The sequence below is a fragment of the Labrus bergylta genome, chromosome 3 (genome assembly GCF_963930695.1).
Source record: "Labrus bergylta chromosome 3, fLabBer1.1, whole genome shotgun sequence".
In the NCBI taxonomy this organism is placed as follows: Eukaryota; Metazoa; Chordata; class Actinopteri; order Labriformes; family Labridae; genus Labrus; species Labrus bergylta.
Window position 1 is genome coordinate 35,094,794 of NC_089197.1, and position 22,238 is coordinate 35,117,031.

Sequence of the window (22,238 nt, forward strand, 5' to 3'; positions counted from 1 at the left end):
TTTTTAAGCCTGGTGCCAAAATACCAACTGCAACACCAGGACAACCATCACAAACAACAACAGCAGGACCTGGACAACCATCAGGAACAACCGGAGGAGGAGCTGGACCACCGTCAGGGAGTTTCCCTTGAAAACATCCACAGACGAGAAGTTGAAGTCAGGTCCGTCAATAACCCTCTCGATCTCTCACATACACTCAACAAATATTCCCTGTTAGATGGAAGTCTGCAGTTATTTCATGCCAACATTTTTCTTATTCACATCGTGCAACTATCGACAACATTGTCCTTATTAACCTGCAGACTGGAGACAACACTGGGGCGGAATCTGATTGGATAAAAACAATAATTAAAAAGGGCACTATAAGCAGCATAAATGAGGGAGAGAGTTGCTATGAAACTAATAAACAAATGGGAACAAAACATGTAAAAAAAATAATAATTACAATAGTAAGGAAATATATAACTTTGTGCTTCTGACGTTTACTGTTTCTTATGTTTCAATGTTCGAACATAAATCCACACCAGTTAACAGAACTGAAGATTACAACGCTTGTCTCTAATGTTTTTAAAATGTATTATGAAGGATAACCTCATTGCTATAAAACGAGAAACAGTCTGTTTTTTTCTTCTCCATCTCCCTCATTTCATCTCCAGGGTTTTGAATACCAGGAAGTACCTGAAAAGTGTTGCAGAGAGTGTGTCCAGAAGAGCTGTTTCCTCATCGCACCTGACAACACAACACATAACACTGAGGTCAGTCATGCCAAATTGTAAGCCTTTTCACACGTCTTCTAAAGATAAGTCATAATTATGTAGCTATAGTTATTACCTTAATTGAATACATGAAAGTTTTGAATGAAATGACAAAAATATGATAAATTAAACAACATGCCAGAAGCTATTCATATCTCCTTTCTCATTTTTGATTGTTTTGGGAATCAGTCAATTTTTTTTTCTTGTAGTTATCTAAAGTTGGATAGACATATGAGCAGAAAACTGATAATAAATTATTGAGCTAACTTTTTTTCTTCTCTTTCTGACTATACAGGTCAATGAAATGTTTACACTTCCTGATAATAAGTGTGTGATTCCTGTGAGAATATCAACGGGCAGCTTGTGACAAAGGAGACCAAGGCTGTGTGTGCCCCCTTTAATCCCCTGGACTGTGAACCTGTAAATTAATCAAACCTCTGCAGCTGAAAGCCTCGCACTGTCTCATCAAACAATGTACATTATCTCACACATAACACGTGGTTTCCTCTTCCAGGATACAGAGACGACCGACGCTAGTGGATGCTGCAGAATCTGTAAATTAGAAAGTTTAATATAAATATTGAGACTCAACTAACTCTGTAGACAAGGTTGTTTGTTGTTAGTATGAAGTGGAAGTTGTTTTGTCTTACAGGTACATTGAGAAGCATCTGTGAAGTCCTGAGTAAGCAGGAAGTCATCAAGGTGAAGGACTGTAAGAGCCCAGGGCCGGTCAACATGACATACTGTGCTGGACACTGTGGAAGCATGTCCATGAAAGTCAATTCATTCCCAAATAATGACATTTAATTTGATCGACGATACAACTTGAAACTAGCTTTGATTTATTAGTCAGCTTAAGAAATTCATTTTCAAAAAATTATTTGTTGGTAAAATTGTGTTCCTGCCTCTTCATTAAGCAACATTTCAGGTTATATTTTTCAGATTACCCAATCAGGAAGCAGATATATGTTTAGGGTTACTTTGGGCATGAATGGATTTCTTTCATATCTGCATCAAAATGTTTAGTTCTCATATATAAACATCACAGAGAGTAGAACTTGTTAAAATAACCTATAATTTATTTAACAAATTGAATGAGTAGCAATGGTTAGAAAAGGTAAACAAAATAAGAAATTAGTGACTTGAGCCAGGCCGTTTGCGTAGACTGGCAACTCAACCGAGCAGTCAGCCATGTTTTCTGAGGAATCGTAGATATATATTTTATTGTCAAATTTATTTCCTTCAACTAAAATATGATTGTTAGAGGGTCTATAAAAGTTTTTTACCCGGATGTTTGCTCTTATTCTGTGAGATTTCTGAGGAGCTGTGCTGAGTCACTCCCGGTATTTTCCACAGTTTTAAGACAATGATAATTATGTACAGCAGCGCCACCCATTGGACATAATCAGGGTTACATACACCATTCAGTGAGGTGAATGAGGTTAAACAGCCAAAGATAGGTTTTCAGAGTTTTAAATACAGCCATATGGCGGCGGAAAAAAGGTCAACCGCGTGGTTACAATGCAAGTCAAAGGGTTAAGACATACAGTGCCTGCAGAGAACATTTCCAATACAACACATTACAGCTGGATTTAAGCTGTAACTTTACACTTTATAACCTGGTCCACACCAAGTCATGTTCAGTGTCAGTTACCATGGTGATCTACACAGGTTAAAACTGAAACTGTAATTTTCGGCTCAACAGACCAGGATGACCCTTCCATCTCGCTTCTTGTTACACCGCTCAGATCAGTGGTTTTACAGTAGATCACAAACAGTTTCCGTTTCACTACAATGATGAAAAGCTTTAAAACAATGACTGATTTACAAACCCTCCCTCAAACTTCATGTTGGTCTTTATTCATACCTGCACTTAATAGTTTAATATTAACGTGATATTCACCCAGGTGTTTTGTAAAGACACTTCAGAAATTGACTGGAAATATTGTCCCGCTGTGTATCAAATAAAATTCTCAGTAGATTAAGGATGTGACAGGAGAGCTGTTGTAATTAGTGAAGAAAATTAAGAGCTGTTGTGTGTGTGTGTGTCTGTGCAGGTATTCTGCTGCCGATAACGCGATGATGCGCCAGTGTGAGTGTTGCCAAGAAGCCAGGACGAGTGAGGCTCGAGCAGAACTCGAGTGTGCAGATGGCACGACGATCCAGCATCGCTTCACCAAAGTGGAGAGCTGTCTGTGCAACAGAGCAGAGTGTGAGGGGGGGACAACAAATGTTCCAGCGAGGTGCCGCAGGAGACGCTGATCAGTCTGAACTCCTTCAGACACCATTCAAGACAGAATGTCAGAGCTTCTTATACTTCTATATTTCATGGTCTCTTTATTTACAGTAAGTGTCACTACTGTAATGCAAACTTCTTTCCTTCAAATCAAATAAAAATAAAGTTGATATCTTCAGCAGAACTACTGGTGTGGACATGTTTATTGATCGCCTAAAATAATGAACATTATATCTTAAAAACTAAAGAACCCAAAACCTTGTCTTGTATTGTTTCTGTGTGTTTGTTTTGTTGTTGTTTTGTTTTCTGGCTTCCAGCTTTGAAATATCTTTTTTTTAAAGTTACAATAAATAACTTTAAAAGTTAAAAAACTGAGAATCACCTTGAAGACCTACATGCCTTGGGCTGGATTCATGAGAGTTGCTCCTTGTGAAATCTGAGAACATTTTTCAGAATCAGGACGTTTTCTTAGAAGAGATCCTGATTAAGATGAAAGTTATTCACAAATCATCTGAGCCCCTAAGAGAGGTCCGAAGGTGAAAAACTGTAGGGCGTAGTGAAGACGACTTTTAAGAGTTTCTCAAGCCAAGGAGGAAAAAATCACTGAATGACAATGAGTTCATTAAACACTACAGATTGGATAATGAAGGATCATGTTTGTGGTAGATCTTGTTAGAGACAATGCACATAACAACACAATATCACCGGAATAAATGAAGATGAAGCAAAAGAAGACAAAACATTAAGATATTTGGCAGCATCAGTGACTTAGATCTGCTGCAACTGTCAATCATATTGATATCAATTATATTAAGTATTACATTTAAATAACTCCCAGCCTGTGAAGAGGATACTGCACACGTGTGCACGCTTTATCAAACATTTAAAATTATTCATTACAAGGTAAATTAATGAAGTTCTGAAACAATTCTACGATTGATTTCATTATCACTGAGAGAGCATTTCTTTATTTTAATCAACCAATCAAAGCTTTGGAAAAATATGTCATACCTATGAAGCAAACAGGAGACTCAATAAGAGAAGGGTTTCTGTCCTTTCCTTGCTCAGAGTCGCTGAGAATGTTCTTAAATCACTCCTAAACTAGGACTCCTTGTTTTTTTTAAGCTAAATTAGCTCTCAGAGAGAGAGAGAGAGAGAGAGAGAGGCTTCTCACAATGTTTGTGGATTTAGCTCCTGGACTTTTATTCAAATGCAGCTCTTAAAATGGCATAAAGAATCACAAGAGAGAAGATTTAAATAACTTAGATCAAATAATTTCAACAAAGTACGTTTTGAAGTTTAAGTCACAACATACAGTGCTTCTTAGATGAAACCTTTGGCAGACAGATTTACAACAAAAACGTCCTGTTCATTTACAGACGCCAAGGGAAAACTTTAAGCGCAACAAAAACTCAAGCTAAACATGTTAGAGCTCTGCTTCAATCAGCACGCCTGCTTCACACTGCACACCTGAGCAGTGCTGTTGATGGTGCTAGAGTAGAGAAACGCTGTCATCAAAACCTCACAAAGCATGTCTCTGGGGGCCATGAACATCCAAAGCACGTCTCACAGAAGAGGTCAGACATCTGTGCAGGAGCAGAAACTCCAGATGTGTCAGCTGTATTCTTTGCAACTTCAACCAACTGTTTCAGGTTTGCAGACTGTGACTCCACAGATGTTACTGAAAATCACAAATTTCACATCCCAATTTCATTAGTGAAACACTGGTTTACCTTAAAACTTTTACAGTGATATTTTACATCTCTGAATAGTGACTCTTTATGTTGTTGGGGGGGGATACTTCTTCCAAGCCTGATTGCCTCAAGTGTTGCTCTGTCTGTCTTTTTTTGTCAAGTTAAATCATTCTAAATTATTTAGTGCATCCATTTAAATTGATCCGATGTAAGATCACAAAACATTGTGCAGCTGGTGAGCAGCTCACTGCAGGATCTCCACATATTATTAAAAACAACATCCAGGTGAAAAGAACATGGAATGAACATGACTCATCCAGTGACAATCAAATCCTGACTTTAGGTAAGTTTGCTATGGAAACAGTGAAGGATCATGTGGAATCCTATATGATTTGGTCAGGTAACATTTACAGAACCCATCAAGTAACACTCTTGCAAACTCAATATGTTGCTGATAACAATGTTAGTGATTTTGCCAAGACAAAAGAATTTTCCACAAACATCTGCAATATTTTTAGCCTAGGCCCTGTTTACACCTGTTCATCATAAGACAGATTTAAGGAGGAGTTTAAACACACCCGAGACACATTAAGGGCACATTGAAAGAATGCAACATGTTACATACATTTTGTCCAGAGCCGCATTATAAGATTGCTTAGTCCCCGTAACCATGACAACCATTGTCAGTGAATGACAGATTAACTGTCCTTGTCATTTTTGCTGATTATTCTATTGGACCTTTCTTCTATTTCTGGCTGGTTCAGACCAAAGGGAAGCAAATTTGGAATCATTTGTGAATATTTGATTGTTTCAACACAACCCCACTCTATATATTTAACCAAACAATGTGTGTTCTGCCCTAGAGTTTCCCTCCTCCTGTGTCTGGATGCACTTTCCTGCTGCTTCCAGCTACTTGGGGCCGACCAGTTTCCAGTTTCCTGTTAGTCAGGATCAGTACCAAGATTTCTCTGAGAGACACCAACTACCGGCGTTCTGTTTTTCCTGTAGACGGCCCGTCTATTTGTTTCCACTGAGTGACAGTTTCAATGTATCAACAAGTCTCAGGTCGGCTGAAATGAACCCAAAATAATGTGATTTCATTACAATTAACAGGTTAAAAGAATGCCGACATAAGTACATCATGACGCAGATTTCTAAAGAAAGAAATTCCAGCTTTTTAGTTCTGTCTGCAATTATGTTTTTCTGTTTTTGATTGGAGTTTTGATTGACAATTTCTAAAGCCATCTTGTAGGATGTCAGGGAAAACAGCTGAGCTTATAGTCTTTAAAGATACAGCTTAGCTAACACTAATTTCAAGATTGAGTTTTAAAAAAAACAAAGTGTTAAGTGTACATGAACGACAGGAACTATGCAAATCTGCATAATACATAGAATGAATTCACTTTTGGTCTGAACACACCTTTAACGTTGAATTATTCCTTATGTTACTCTTGGCATGTGGTCGTTTCTTTTAAATAATATATTATCTGCTCAATGAAACCATATTAAGCATGACCAGTGAGGATACAGTTGTTTCATGGTTTAAATGCAGATCTATCAACCTCTCAGCCAACAGAGGCTGCAGTGTCATCTGTACACTTCACTTATAACCCGCTCAACTATAAAGAAACATTAGACACCATGAACAAACTGATTTTTGTATCCATATTCAATGTCTGCTGTGACTGTGCATCATATATTCTCCAATGAATTGATGTCATTTTAAATTGTATATATCATGAAAATGACATGTGGTACGTGTGGGGAAGGTGGAGAATGATTCTAACACATTTGGACCTCTGTACTAATAAGGCCAGCATGTTACTGCCAGGTGGAAACAGGGCCTTGGATAACAGCCTCTAAACACCAAGAGTGAACACATTTGTTGCTTTCAGGGTCCAGTGTCAGTCTGACAAACAGCTGTGTGTCATCTGAGACAACCAAGCTCCATACGTGCATTTGTGTGTGTGTGTGTGTGTGTGTGTGTGTGTGTGTGTGTGTGTGTGTGTGTGTGTGTGTGTGTGTGTGTGTGTGTGTGTGTGTGTGTGTGTGTGTGTGTGTGTGTGTGCGCGCATGTGCATGAGTCACTAAGTGTGTCTGCTACGAGCTTGTGTTGTGCGTTTAGAGCTCCTCAGCCATCTGCAGCAGAGAGTTGATGGCAGCGTCCTTGTTGCCCTGCTGTGCGTCCAGCACAGTGCGGACCACCTCCTTATCGAGGTTTGGGAACATGTCCTGAAGGGCCTTCAGGTCCTCCTCGCTGCACACTGGTCCCTGGACTCCAACAGCTGGCATGGCTGCTGGCATTCCCATGGGTACCATACCCTGGTTGTAGACTGCAGGCACTCCTAGCGACACATAAGTTCAGCTTTTATTGTAGCGGATAAAAGATTTATAAATAAACATGAAAAACACATCACTGTGATAGTATTCTTATATATGTTTTATACATGTGGCAGCCTGTTTTCACTGCAAACGTGTAGAGAGGACAGGGTAAAAAGATGCTTCTACCTTTAATAAACCCTTCAGCACCAGTGTCAGTCTCTTACCACTGAATGAATCTTAAAAACCACTGGGATTATCAGAGTACATGGGTGTTATTTCCTCATTTTTGTCATTTTCTTTCATCCATTAACCTGCTCTGTATTTCATTTTCTTATTTTTCTTTCTCTACCCCTCCAAGGTGAAAGCTTCCTGTGTTATTTTGTAAATAATTTCAATTTAATTAATGCCATGCTACTTGAAGATGAAAAAATCTTTGGAAGAGCTAAATTGTTAAATTTACTGCGAGCATCGTACCCCCCCTCTTTCTGCAAAGAAAGTGCTCCAATGTTTGAAAGTTTGAGGGCGGAGTATTGCAATTATTTTTGCTATTATGTGTAATTACTAATGTGTGAAGAATGCTTTTCCCATATAAAAAATAATAATAATAAAAAAAAAACACTGGGAGTTAGGGGTGTGAATCTTTCCTTTCCCTTTTGGTACAAAGATTAGGTACGATTAAATTCCATTCAGGACGGTCTGATCAGATCGGATGCAAACTGATTAAGGAATCTCAATGTCTTTTATGGAGCTGAGAAAAATTCAGAAAACAAATGTATTATGTATTTTTTTTTTTTCTTTGTTGTTGTCGTTTTTTTGGGGGGGTTTTATGCTATTTCTTTCTTCTGTACTGTGCCAAAAATTGAAATACAAACATAAGTTGAAAAAAATAAAAATAAGGAGCACTTCCTCCACACATTTCAAATAAAATTGTTGAACTTTCCTGCTTCAGCATCTCAACCATAATCAGAAGGCACAGGGGAGACTGAGAATGTCAGAATCTTCATGTAAACAGCACAAGTGGCTTTTTTAAAGAAAATAAAGATTTCTTCCTCTTGGTGAACGAGGCTCAAAGTATTCAACTTGCAATCTGCATTATCACACTGATATTTTGATATGTTTCATTATTTCTTCTAATAGAAGGTTGTGCCCTCTCAGTGTGTGTGAGTGAGTGAGTGTCTCACCTGCAATGGGCACATATCCTACTCCTTGCTGGTACACAGAGGGCATCAGAACAACAGGCTGAGTCATCATTCCTGCTGGTAAGGACTGACAAAGACACAGATTCAAGATTAAGAGCTTAACTCTTAGTCTACTTAGTCAATGATTCCTTGCTCCTCGTTTGAACCAGCGGTCAGCCCGGTCCACCATCCAGAAATTCCCAAAGCTTGTCATCAGAAACAGCCATTGACTCATGTGATACTACAGGTACTTTTGCCCAGTGAAGACACCCCTCATCCCAACTCACTGAACAGCATCATTCTAATAAGAAAGAATGTTCTTCTGTCCTCTCATATCTCATGATATCTCATATCTATTATTATATATGCACACATATATGTACACATTATATATGCTTCCTTTGGGAAATATTATGAGGTAACACTCCATACAGTTTCATTGTTATGCAGATGATACTCAGCTTTATGTATCAATGAAGCCCGATGGCACCAGTCAGTTATGTCAGCTAGAAACGTGCCTTAAGGACGTTAGGACCTGGATGACCAGAAATGTTTTGCTACTTAACTCAGACAAGACTGAAGTTATTGTGCTAGGCCCTAAGAACCTCAGAGAGACTTTTTCTAGTGATTTGACTGTCCTTAGTGACATCAGCCTGGCATCTAGCACCACTGTTAGGAATCTAGGAGTTCTTTTTGATCAAGATATGTCTTTTAGCTCTCACATCAGTCAAGTTTCAAGAACAGCCTATTTTCACCTTCGTAATATATCCAAGATCAGGATTATCAAGATTATTGTAACTCTCTTTTGTCAGGGTGCTCTGGCAAGTCTCCAAAGACTCTTCAACTGGTCCAGAACGCTGCAACTCGTGTACTGACCAGAACCAGGAAAAGGGACCACATTACTCCTGTCCTGGCTTCTCTGCACTGGCTCCCTATACAGTCTAGAATAGAAACTTTTGCTGCTTTTCTAAAGTGCTCATGATGGATAGGCCGGATCTTTGTAATATAGCAATAAGTAAGGTCTTTTACCTGCTCTTTTGTAATGTTAACAGACAATGAGTAAGGTATTTTACCTGCTTTTTGTAAAGTGTCTCGAGATAACACTTGTTATGAGTTGACGCTATACAAAATAAATTGAATTGAATATTTCAAAAAAGAACTTTAGTATGTGTTCACATTAGTCAGTAAATGTGATTGGACTTTCAATAATAAACAAAAAACAGAACTTGTAACAAAAACAGGAAGAGCAGATGAGGTATTAAGACTTTCATGTTGTAATAATAAATGTCACTTGACTTCCACTCAACATCTCCACATCCAGCTGAGGTGTCTGCTGTTGAACAGATTTTTTCTTTTCCTTCTTCCCCCAAAAATATCATGTGTGGAGCATCTCTTCAATAGTCTTCAAACAGTAAACGCTGCTTTTGGAGGTGTCTGCAGTTTACTCACAGCAAAAGACATGACCAGGTTGATCATGCCCTCCTTGTCGTCCCCCTGCCGGCCGCTGAGGCTGAACCACTCATCCACGACGCTTCCATCTCTCAGGCCCTCTGGGATGGTGACATGAGTCCATGCTATCCTATCGTCCATGGAGAACGCTCTCTGGAAACACAAACAGACTGCAGATTAAAGCTTGAACTGCATATCCCAGAAGGAGTTGCAGCAGTCAAATTCACTCCTCCTCACCTCATCAAAGATCTCCAGGTAGAAGGAGTCCACCCCTGGAGGCACAGTGCACTGGATCACCTTGTTCCATCGCGGGTTCTTGGCACCATTGTGAGCAGTCGGTGTCTCGTAGACTGCATAGCCGAGTCGGACTCTACAGTACGGGTCCATCCGGGTCATACCGTAGTTTTTAGCCAGCTTGGCCTGTTTAGAAAAACTTATGTTAGGCAATACAGATCTGCTTTTTGAAGTTCATTTCAGTAGATTTAGTTTAGATAGCTAGATACTTTATATGTTAAACACTTTAAAACAACCACAGTTGACCAAAGTGCTGTACAGAAGAATAAATAAAATACATACCAGCTCACATGAGATAAAAGTAAACTACATGTGAAATACAGAATCAAGTTAAAAGACATAAAACATAAGTCAAATGAATAGGCACGCAAAAAGGGAAAACAAATAAATAAATAAGTCGATGTCTTAGTGTGTGTCAAAGGTTAGGGAAAAGAGATGGGTCAACAGGCAAAGAAGAGGCCTGTTTAACGTGCTGAGGCAGATCGTTCCATAATTTTGGAGCCGCAACAGCAAAGTTTAACTTATTCTTTTATTCTTCTTTTCTTTAAAGTTTGTTGTGATTATTTTAAAGTGATTCACTTTTTCTATTCTTACAATAGAGTGGTAGTCTATAATTTGACCCTTAGAACAGCTCTGCTCGGGTGCACACAGCGTTAATCTGAATGTTACCACTAGGTCATTCTGTGATCATAACTGATTATTTGAATGTAGATGTGTTAAGGTCCAGACTCTTAGCAAACACACAAGCAGACTGGAGACTGAGTTACAACACCTTCTTGTTTCTGAAGTAACACCAGGTTTCAAAACACTTCTAAGCCTGATTTTAGCACACTGCCCAGTCAAAGAAAACCTCTCCATTTGAACAACTTTCCCTTGTGACATTCTTTTCTAAAAACAAACAGTTCAAGGTAGACTGGCTAAAGCAAACAAATACATGCAATTTGAAAAAATGTAAGTATCCAAAAGGCTGCAGCTCGTAATAAGTCAGCATGTGTAAAATTCTTTTATACATGCTGACCTGGAAGTTTTCATTAATGATGCTCCCTATAAAATTCAAATTACTGCGGTCTGGAAGATCCAATAGGGTTCTTCCTGTGCTCATAACATAGGCCCCGCCTATAGTAGATGTCATTAAATGAAACTTTACAGCTAAGCAAATATGTGTTTACCTGGACCACAGTGATGCTGAGTCGCCCCACCGTGCCCATAGAACCTCCATACTGCAGCTGCCGGGCTGCCTGAGCGTCCATCTGGACCTGCTGCTGCTGCTGGGTTGGAGTGATCCGCAGGAAGTCCTGGGGAAGCTCACCAATATACACCTGAAGACACAAACATACATTCAAAGATAAAGACTGACAATTTAAGGATGGAGCAGACAAATGAGACATTAGAAAACTCATTGACATACATTGATGGATACACATATTTTTCATGTAATCAAAAATAATACAGCTCAGTGCGTAATTCAAAGAAAAATAACAATCCACGACTAAAAGTACTCTTTTTAACATGTTTTCACATACCAATGGATAACATCATTTTGCTTTTGTCTGCATGTGCTCAGTTCATACATTTTGTAAATGATTTATTATTGGTATATAAATAAGGGATTAATGTAGCCTGATAAGATAATAAACAGATGGTAAATGGACTTGAGGATATAGCACTTTTCTAGTCTACAGACTACTCAAAGCTTTTACACTGCATGTCACACACACACTCACACACATGTAGTGAGACCATCAAAAGTAACTAATCCCATTGACACGCATTCATACCAACGACGAAGCAGTGGGAGCAATTCAGGATTAAGTCTCTTGCCCACGGACACATTGGACATGTTGCTGCAGGAGCTGGGGATCAAACCCTCGACCTTCCAGAGAGACGACGACTCTACCAACTGAGCCATTTGAGTGAAATACTTTGAGACCATCATGAAAGTGAGGAAGATTTTTGAAAATCCTTCATGTAAATTGAAAGTGCTTTTAGAGAAATCTACTCAACAGGCAAAGTGATGATATTGCCAACAGCTTCCTTCTGTTGCATCTAATGTACAGGTGATCAACAGCATCAAGGCCATAGATGCTCTGAATGATCTTATCCACACCTGCTCTCAGACTAACCGCTTTTCAATAAAAACTCTTGAATATTGGATGTTTAGTAAACAAGAACAGATAGTGCACAGGCTAATGCTCACAGACTTTGAGGATTTTGTATGCTTGTTCCTACAGTCTATGGTTCCTACACACAGTATAAAACAGACACATTCAGTCTGAGGCATGTGCTTAATATTAATATTTACTGTCTATGGCCTAAAATACACAGCTTGAAAATACAGCTGTGTTAACTTGTGACACAATTGGTACCTGCTCATGTTTGATTAAATTCATCAGTGTACTGTACGTTTGGTCTATGTGTTGTTAAAGTTTTCATGATCTTGGAGATCAATAGTGTAGAAACATATGTTTGTTAACAAGTCACCACCATTGGCAACGTTTTAAACAGGCATCAGCAAAGTCACCTATTCCTTCTTTACTAAAATTCATCTCTTTACAGTGAGCTTGGTGACTCAGTAGACGGTAACAATAATGTCTCTGAGGGCACTGATTAACTCTGAAGCGAGCGGTGAAGTAGGAAATGTAAAGACATTTTGATGACACATGCAGAACTCAAAAGGCGCGCCTGCCAAACATCTGCCAAATATCACACTCACTCAAGAAACTCCAATACACTCAGAACTCTGCAGCCCGTCTCCTCACACACTCCTGCACCAGAGACCACATCACCCCCATTCTTCATGACCTCCACTGGCTCCCCATCCCCCAGCATATCCACTTCAAACTCCTCATCCTCACCTACAAAGCCCTCCACAACCTGGCTCCCCTCTACCTGTCTGAGCTCCTCCACCAGCACACTCCCACCCACACTCTTAGGTCTGCTGATGCAACCCCCCCCCCCCCCCTGCAGGACCAACCTTCGGTCCTGGGGGGACAGGGCCTTCTCCATTGCCGCTCCCACCCTCTGGAACTCACTCCCTAAAAACATCAGAGACTCCCCCACACTCACTTCCTTCAAGAAATCCCTCAAAACTCACCTCTTCATCACCGCCTACAACTACTGACTCCCCCCCCTACATTACTTCTTCGTTGTACTGTCCTCGTTGTTCTTTGTTTTGTTTTATGGTTTTAGATTTTGTCAAAGCGTCTTTGAGTTCTTAGAAAAGCGCTATAAAAAAAAGTATTATTATTATTATTATTATTGTTATTATCTGCCAGCTAGAGAATCACAGGTGACTTCAACACCGGGTTCGACTCCCGGTGTTGTATGTTGTCTGGTTCCCACATTGTCTGGTTACCGAACGGACCCGACAGCTGATGTTTCCGACTTTGGAGAGGAAACGTAGCTGACCTGGAGAATGCCTGTCTGATCATATTTGCACTGATTTCAAGTCGCGTTTTAAATCTACTGCGGTAAATATGATTGTATGAGTGAGCACTACATCCCAGCCACCTAAGAAAAATACAAAATAAAGAAAATATAATACATGTTCATGATCGCGCCGAGCTGGATTCGATCTCACTAAAATAAAGTTAAACGATCACCTGTGTCCTGCCTTACAGCGTGCATCACCTGAACAGTATACAGTTATCAAATCCATTACGTATTTGTTTATGATGTCCGCCTCCTGGTCATATTTTAGTTTGGCTGCTTCTACAACAACAACAACTGGTTACCTCGGGTTCGGGTTTATCTTCACCTACCCGTACATAAAGTCACAAAGAAAGTCACTTTGAAACCAGAACGATCTGACTCGTTATACCAGGGGTCTCCAACCTTTCTTCATCTGAGAGCTACTTTCACAAAATGAAAGTGAGCTACATCACATCGCTTGCATTTATTTACACGCATTTTTTCTCTGGTGAGATCGACTCCAGCTCGACACGATCATGCATACATTTTATTTTATTTTTTCGCAAGTGTCGTGTATAGTGCCCATTTATACAATCAGAGGTGGCCGTGGACATTTACATTTGAAAAGCATGGCAATGGAAATGTTCAGGTAGCTTTTCTACGATCAACCCAGCAGTCTCCTGTCATGTGAATCAAACAGTGGCTCAGTGTTAGCAGTTATTTTGAAATACATCGTCACTGTTTCAAAGTATTTCTTTGTCAAAATGGGTAGTGGTGTAGAGGTCTGTTATGTTGTGGTCTGTAAGGCTGTAGCCTCGGGTAAAAACCTTTATATGTGCTGGTATTTGAAGATAAACCGAGGTAACCAGTTGTTGTAGGAGCAGCCAAACTAAAATGTGACCAGGAGGCGGACATCATAAACGAATACGTAATGGAATTGATGAAGTGTCACTGTTCAGGTGGTGCACGCTGTAAGGCAGGACGCAGGTGATTAGGTGTTAATTTTGTTTTAGTGAGATCGAATCCAGCTCGGCGCGATCATGAACATGTATTATATTTTCTTTATTTTGCATTTTTATTAGGTGGCTGGGATGTAGTGCTCACTCATACAATCATATTTACCGCAGTAGATTTAAAACGCGACTTGAAATCAGTTAAATTATAACCTTAATCATTCAGGCATTCGCCAGGTCTGCTACGTTTCCTCTCGGTGATTGTAACATCTGCTGTCGCCATGACAAACCTTTGACGTTTGTAAACAAAGGTAACCAGTTAAACTGAAAACCAGACAACATACAACACTGGTGTTACGGGTTAAAGAGTGACCAGATTAACTGGTGTCTTTCAGCCGGAAAGCGTCAATTGTTGCTGTTTAAAAAAAATGTTGAAAGTGGTCCTAACGAATGAGCCCTTTGTTTATCTCTTATTAAAATGTCAAATATTCTCACCAGATATGTCTGTAATGAGAAACTACACAAAAGAGCCTTGGTTAAGAAACCCACTTCCTCATACGACTGAAACATACTTTGAACAGTAACATCGTTAAATATCCACTTGGTGCAGGTCACTCTTTTCCCATTTCCTGTCTTCTGAAACCTCCCATCGAAAGAAAACGACAAATGCCCAAAATATAAATGTAAAAGGTGTTTAAAGTGGCAGTATTTGAATCATCCTACACACCCAAGTGTTATCTTTAGTATAGTTAATTCTAAGATAATTGTTTACATGTCAGTTTAAGACATGAACTGCTGCAGCGGGTCATTAATCCCGGAGGTTTCCTCCTTATATAACGTTAACACAATTTAAATCTCTCTATGGTAATGTCGGTGTCCCTGTGACTGTTATATATTGATGTTTAAAGCACAGAGTGTGTGAACTGTCAGTGATGTTGATAAAGTTGAGCTAGTTCCGCAGTGCTGTCTCCCTGTGATCGTCATGACAACAGTGAGTTCAACCCGTAGTGTACCTGTCCCCGCTGAGTGCTGATGGTGGTCGTCATCTTGTCTCGTCAATTTGTGTTGGATTAAATTCTTGCAAGTCCTCTCGAGTTACAGATGTTTCTAGAAAAAATCGAGTAGCCCTGAGAGCCTCTGCTTGGATTACCGTCGACCAGGAAGTGTTTCCTTCTTCCTCTTCTTCGTCTGAATCATATAGGGCCTGAAACGGGTTTCAATCGGTCTAAATCCGAGAGCTCCCCCTGCCGGTCAGGACTGGCATGACTAATCAAACTAAATCTTATTCTCACTGAAGACGCAGGTAGGCCTTCACCGCAGATTAACAACATTTACAGAAAGATACTCTTACCTTCAAAAAAAGCATTAACCTCAAAACCAATATAATTTTCATCATCATCTTAAAACATTGGTAACACTTTATAATAACCATCATCTATAAAGGGTAAATATTTTTGAAAATTCAGCATATATCCACAAAACACAGGACCCTGTTTAAGATGAAAATGTTTCCCCGTAGTGAGTTAATATTGTGACACAGACTTTTTTTACATTTCAGAATGATGGTTGTTGTCTTACATTATGACTTTTATCACACTGTTTTGACTTTGGCTTTTCTCATTTGGCCAACATGACTTTTTACCTCATAATTTGAACTTTCTTTATCTTGTTTTCCCATTGTCTATTTCCTATTGTGTCTTAGTTTCAATCTACTGCTTACATGTACTTTCCTAATATCATGTTCCAAACATTAAGCTGGATCCTCTCCTTAAACCACATTTACACATGTATCCTTTATTTACCATGTAAACATGTCATTGATCATCTTCTCCATTATTGTGCACATTTTAATGCAGTTGATCTGTAATGTCCTGGACTTGCACAATCATTTTCCTGGAAATCAGAGCTATGAAAGGGGATATTTGTTACAGAAGTTTATTTGTTTTGAACACAAAGAACATCTTTGTGTGTGTTGGAAAGAAACAAGGATTAATACACGAGTAATCATTTCTTTGACTTTGTTGTTAAAAAGATTGAATAGACCTTTTTATTTTTTTACAGCAAATATTGTCAACGTGTCGTTAAAAACACTTTGTTTCTTTGTTTGTTTTGAGCCCTCCACACCGTGCTGCTTGTTTGTTCTGTTACAGGTTAAGGTCAAGGCGGGGTCGTAATCAGGGGATGAGCTGCACCTTGGCCCGGTGTAGTCCTCATCCATATAATCCTCTTCTCAGGACAGACGCTCTCTCTCACCTTGTTCTCACAATGTTTGTGTTCTCACAATCTCAAATATGTACTTGAAATTGTAAATTTGATCAACTCCTCTGTTGGATTTCACGATTGCATCATATTGGGTATGATAACAGCAGCAAAACATGAACTTAAAATTTAATAATTCAGAGTCAGGATATTAAACATTTTTCAGAAAACCTGTTTTTTCCTTAATAAGGTGATATTATTAAGGATATATAAATGACCCCTACATCAAAATAAAGAGAAAATACCAACAGTTGAGATTATTCATGGATCTATATTTATTCAGATTTGATTTGCAAACTCTGTTTTTGCAGCTGATTCTAAATGTGGTGCCGACCTCTTGTTGTCTCCAAACTCGTCCGTCTCCTCTTTAAATGGACTCCACTGTTTGCTTTGAGGTCTCAGCTGAAACAAACAAACAATGGTTTAGTGAACATACATCACAAATCAAATGAAGTTCATCTAATGTCAGAGAAATGTTCCTCAAAGTGAGCCATGTTTTCTTATGAATATATTCAGAGCAGTTTTCATGAAGTTACCATTGACACTTGTCTCTCATCTTTTCTTCTTCTCTCTCGTTGTCGGTCTGTTCATTCAGCCTCATCCTGTCTGTGTCCTCTGTGCTGCTTCCTGTCTCCTCTGTTCTGTTGTTCAGGGCTCTTCTTTAGATTTCACCTCCTGTTCCTAAAGGAAAAAAACAAACAAAAAAGAATCAAAAAGGATTCCATGCTGAAAACAAACATTGTGTAGGAATCAAACTCACCTTTTTTAGATCCCACCTGTCTGCTGAGGGAATGAATCAAAGAGACGCTGGGACATTCAATGAACCAAAAAGTTCATTTTGATGAAACAAAATGTAGCTCACATCACATGACCTGATATTATGTGACATCATTAATCATCACATCACATCAGATCACATGACGAGACAACACATGACAACACAACGTAACACACAAAGACACAACAAGACACAACAAGACAACACATCACAACACAACATAACACAAAGACACAACAAGACACAACAAGACACAACAAAAGACAACAAGATAACACATCACAACACAACGTAACACACAAAGACACAACAAGACACAACAAGACACAACAAGACAACACATCACAACACAACGTAACACACAAAGACACAACAAGACACAACAAGACACAACAAAACACAACGTAACACACAAAGACACAACAAGACACAACAAAACACAACAAGACAACACATCACAACACAACATAACACAAAGACACAACAAGACACAACAAGACACAACAAAACACAACAAGACAACACATCACAACACAACGTAACACACAAAGACACAACAAGACACAACAAGACACAACAAAACAAAACACAAACAAGACAACACATGACATGAATAACACCACATAACACAAACACAATATAATATAGAAACATAATATCTGACAAGAATCAAACAACAACATAACAAAACACAAGACAACACATGACGTAATATAACACAACATTACATATTTACACAATAACACAACATCATGTGAAAAAACATCAAATCTGAAAAAATCCCAACATCACATTAATATCCCCTGACTATGTTTTCAAGTTTCCAGTTTTCTATTGTTAAGGTCTTAAGAGCCAGAGTTTACTGTATTTGGATGAGAGGAGGAGTCAAAGAGGAGCAGAGGTTACCAACAGAAACATATCAAAAAGTTAGCAGACAGTCTGAGCCCGTTGTTAGTTGATGATCTCAAACAAGAGCTGCAACAATAAATGACAAACACTAAACAAGACTGATGTTCAGTGAGTAAACACACTGATATGTGGCTACAGCGAGAGCAACCAGAAGTTCATAATAACATGAATAGATGCTGTCACTGTGATATAACTCATTGGTTTGTTGCCTTTTTAAAGCCCGTTGTTACCTGGAGACACAGGTGACTTGAGGAGAGGGTGGAGCTGAGGAGGAGCGCTACATGAGAACAACTGTGCAGGAGATGTTCAGTATAATGCTGGAGGAGGAGCTGGAGAGGAGCAGAGGTTAGCAAATGCTTATTTAGCATGTGGCTAACTCATTAGCTGCCTAAAGATAGAGATAACAAAACATTACATCACAACCATAGATTTGTTAAATGAATAAATGATCCCACTGTAATAGAACTCATTCTTTTGTTGCCATGTCAAAGCCTTTTGTTACCTGGAGACGGAGGTGACCATGTTTGAATATGACGGTGGAGCTGAAGAGGAGCGAAGCGCTGGCAAAAGCCAAGTTACACGACCAAACAATGTAAGCCGGTCTCTTCTGATGATGCCTAACAGAGGAGGAGGGAGAAGAGGGGGAGGAGGGGGAGAAGGGAGAGGAGGAGGGAGAGAAGGAAGGAGAGGAGGAGGTAGAGAAGGAGAGAGAGGAGGGAGAGGAGGGAGAGGAGGGAGAGAAGGGAGAGAAGGAGGGAGGGAAGGAAGGAGAGGAGGAGGTAGAGGAGGGAGAAAAGGAGGGAGAGGAGGTAGAGGAGTGAGAGGAGGAAGATGACGCTTCCGTGGAGGCTCTCCTTCTGCTCGTGCAGCCGGTCTCTTCTGATGATGCCTAACAGAGGAGGAGCAAGAAGAGGGGGAGGAAGAGGGGGAGGGAGAGGAGGGAGAAGAGGAGGGAGAAGAGGAGGGAGAGAAGGAGGGAGAGAAGGAGGTAGAGGAGGAAGAGGAGGGAGAGGAGGGAGACAAGGAGGTAGAGGAGGGAGAGAAGGAGGGAGAGGAGGAAGAGGAGGAGCAAGAAGAGGAGGGAGAGAAGGAGGGAGAGATGGAGGTAGAGGAGGAAGAGGAGGGAGAGGAGGGAGAGAAGGAGGTAGAGGAGGGAGAGAAGGAGGGAGAGGAGGAAGAGGAGGAGCAAGAAGAGGAGGGAGAGAAGGAAGAGGAGGAGGTAGAGGAGGGAGAGGAGGAAGATGATGGAGAGAAGGAGGGAGAGGAGGGAGAGAAGGGAGAGGAGGAGGGAGAGAAGGAGGGAGTGGAGGAGGTAGAGGAGGAAGAGAAGGAGAAAGAGGAGGGAGGAGAGGAGGAGGGGAGGAGGGGGAAAATGAGGAAGAAGAGGAGGAGCTCACTTGATGGTCAAGGATCAAGCAGTTAGAGGGACAGGCAGGAGGAGACACAGAAGGGGACCTGGGTGGAGACGGTTCTGGAGAGCTGGCTGCTGCAGGGACCCTCCGCAGGATGATCCTCAGGCCGGTCTGATCCTCAGACCGGTCTGATCCGGGTCGTGGACAGTCCAGTGGGAGCACTGAAGACAGAAACCAACCAACATTTCAACATTCAAAATCTGAAGTTATAAAGAACATTCAAGAAGTGTTCCTTTAAGTCATTCAAACAAACATTTCTACAAGTATTTGCTGTAGTTCATATTTGTATTGTTTTGTAGGCAGGCTGTCAGCCTTTATGTTTATTGTTGGTGTGATGTGCTTCACCTATCAAAAGATCAAAGTGCACACTCACAAAGATTTTTGGATGAAAAATGAATTATCTGAACCAAACTTCTTTCACAGTTTCTTCCACAACACAATATTAATCAAACTAAACTGAGGTTTTTAACCAGTAAAAAGATAAGTCATAAACAAGAATTGTACTGAAACTTCAAGTTGTTAAGGATCAGTGATTTACTTTAGGGTTTAAAAAAAGATTTCAATCATTCTTGAGATGAAATACAAACCAACTGTTGAGTTCAAAGGAAACAAGTGAATAATTACCTCTGCAGGAGAGGAAGGAGAGCGAGGAGGAGTTCCAGGCGGGGACCTCGGTGATGAACCTCCTGAAGAGCCGGCTGAAGACGGGATCCTCCTCAGGATCACCCTCGGGCTGGACCAGTCCAGGTCCTGGACGAGGGTGTAGGCCATCCTGAATCGCTGGTTCGTCTAAAAGACAGAAACAATCCCAAAATGTAAACCTCTGATAAATTGAAGAATATGTTTTCTAAAAAATAAAGTCCTCACATCCTCACACTATAAAGTTATGACCAACAATCAATAATTATTCATTAAATGATTCAAAGTCTCATTTCTATGAGTATTTACAGTAGAAAGTATTTTTTTAATATCTATATATTGTTGGTTTAATGTGTTATTAAAGTTTACACTCATAGATTCATTCAGGATCAAACTTAAAGTTCCTGAACTACTTTCACTGTTTCTTTCTCAACACAATATAAATGAAATAGACTATTTGAGTTTTAAAACAGTTAAAATCATTTAGTTTTTATAAAGATCACGACAGAAGCAGCTGCTGACATGATTATGTTTTAATATTTAATTTAATACATGTTTTCATATTTGTTTGTGATAAAAAGTGAATAGTCTTAAAAACCTCTGAGTCCATGTTATCTTATTGAACTTTAAAAGTGTGATCGTGTCGATCTAGTTTAATTCAAATCATCAATCTTACATCCTGCATGCTCAAACACTTGTTGATAGGAGGAGAAACGATTTCGACAGTAAAACAGTTTTATTCAAAGAATCAATCTCACGTCGTCCGTGTTGACACTCTTGAGCTTCGTGATGATGTTCAGTCGATGTTCGGAGAACAAAAAGTCCTTGATGAAGATCTTTGTCCAAGAAATCCTCCAAAATATCAAACTTTGAAAGCACTGTGAATATTTGCTGCTGTCTCTCACTGAGATTTGTTTCAAAGTACTTTTTAGAATCGTCTCCTAGCAACCTGGGTTACTATGGAGATTATAGGCTACACATTTTTTATTTGAATGTAGGCTATTTAAATCTATAGTCTACATTTTTTTTAAATATATAAAACTGGAACTTATTTTTAGCCAATTATTTTTCTGTCAAATCATTTCCTCCCCAATCTTTTAGTCTTTAAATTGAGTCTGCAGATAGAATATAGATAGAATATATATAAAATATAAAACACCGTTTTTCTCAATTTTATCTGATTAACCCCCTCTTTAAAAAAAGGACACCAGGTGGTGCTGTTATCCAGGTGGTTAAAGTATCTGTGAGCTCTGTGCTCCACCCTCATAATATTTATACTTAAAGGCTGACCAAACCACATGTTTTTACAATCCCCTCTACTTATCTTTGTGTGGTAGGCCTAGTTCAACCTTTTCTTGCTTTGATAAAGATGTGGCTGCCACTTTGATTTCTAAGGCTCTTTTACAGACAATCTCAAGTAAAATGCATAACATACCTAAAGTGCTATCTCCTTTACAACAAAAACATACCAAAGTGTTTTTAAAGAGCAAGCACTTAATAGTCTTTGGTTTGGTAAACTACATGACAATTTATTGGTATGGTAAATGGACTGGACTCACAGCACTTTTCTAGTCTTCTGACCATGAAAACACACGCTGCATGTAGCCTATAACTTTCCCCACAAATTTGTTTGATTTTTTTTTCTCCCATAATTACTATTATTTATTTTATTTTAAATTCATAATTCTGAAGAAGTTACAGAAATTTCCACCAGAGTGGACATGATACAACCCTAAAATGCAAAAACTACTTTATTTATTTATTTTGGAGTGCATTAACTTTTCATCTCATAATTCAGACTTTTTATCTCATCATTTCGACTTAATATGGGCAATAAAACAACGTTTAAATTTTAATATTTTTAACTGGCGGAAATGGGCTTCTATAGCCTGATTGGATTAAATATTAGATTTCACTATGCACTTTTAATCTAAGTTTATGGCACCATG

At 39.4% G+C, this 22,238-nt stretch overlaps 1 protein-coding gene and 1 long non-coding RNA gene across 3 annotated transcripts; both read right to left on the reverse strand.

The window, feature by feature from the left end:
• Positions 1 to 4,169: 4,169 nt before the first annotated feature.
• On the reverse strand, positions 4,170 to 15,470 carry tollip (toll interacting protein). 2 transcript variants are annotated; one of them, XM_020641445.3, is made up of 6 exons: positions 15,306 to 15,470; positions 11,098 to 11,247; positions 9,872 to 10,054; positions 9,635 to 9,787; positions 8,189 to 8,273; positions 4,170 to 7,030 (listed from the first exon to the last, which is right to left on the reverse strand). In XM_020641445.3, the coding sequence occupies exons 1-6, from the start codon at positions 15,336 to 15,338 to the stop codon at positions 6,807 to 6,809; spliced, it is 828 nt and encodes a 275-aa protein (XP_020497101.1). In that variant the 5' UTR covers positions 15,339 to 15,470; the 3' UTR covers positions 4,170 to 6,806. The 2 variants fall into 2 exon arrangements, with proteins under 2 accessions (XP_020497101.1, XP_065809291.1); XM_065953219.1 differs by lacking the exon at positions 15,306 to 15,470 and adding an exon at positions 13,023 to 13,189.
• Positions 15,471 to 16,802: 1,332 nt separating this feature from the next.
• On the reverse strand, positions 16,803 to 19,158 carry LOC109989631 (uncharacterized). The gene is made up of 5 exons (XR_010665988.1): positions 18,741 to 19,158; positions 18,469 to 18,567; positions 17,312 to 17,358; positions 17,088 to 17,232; positions 16,803 to 16,953 (listed from the first exon to the last, which is right to left on the reverse strand). It is a non-coding gene; the product is annotated as an uncharacterized lncRNA (long non-coding RNA).
• Between the last annotated feature and the right edge of the window lie 3,080 nt (positions 19,159 to 22,238).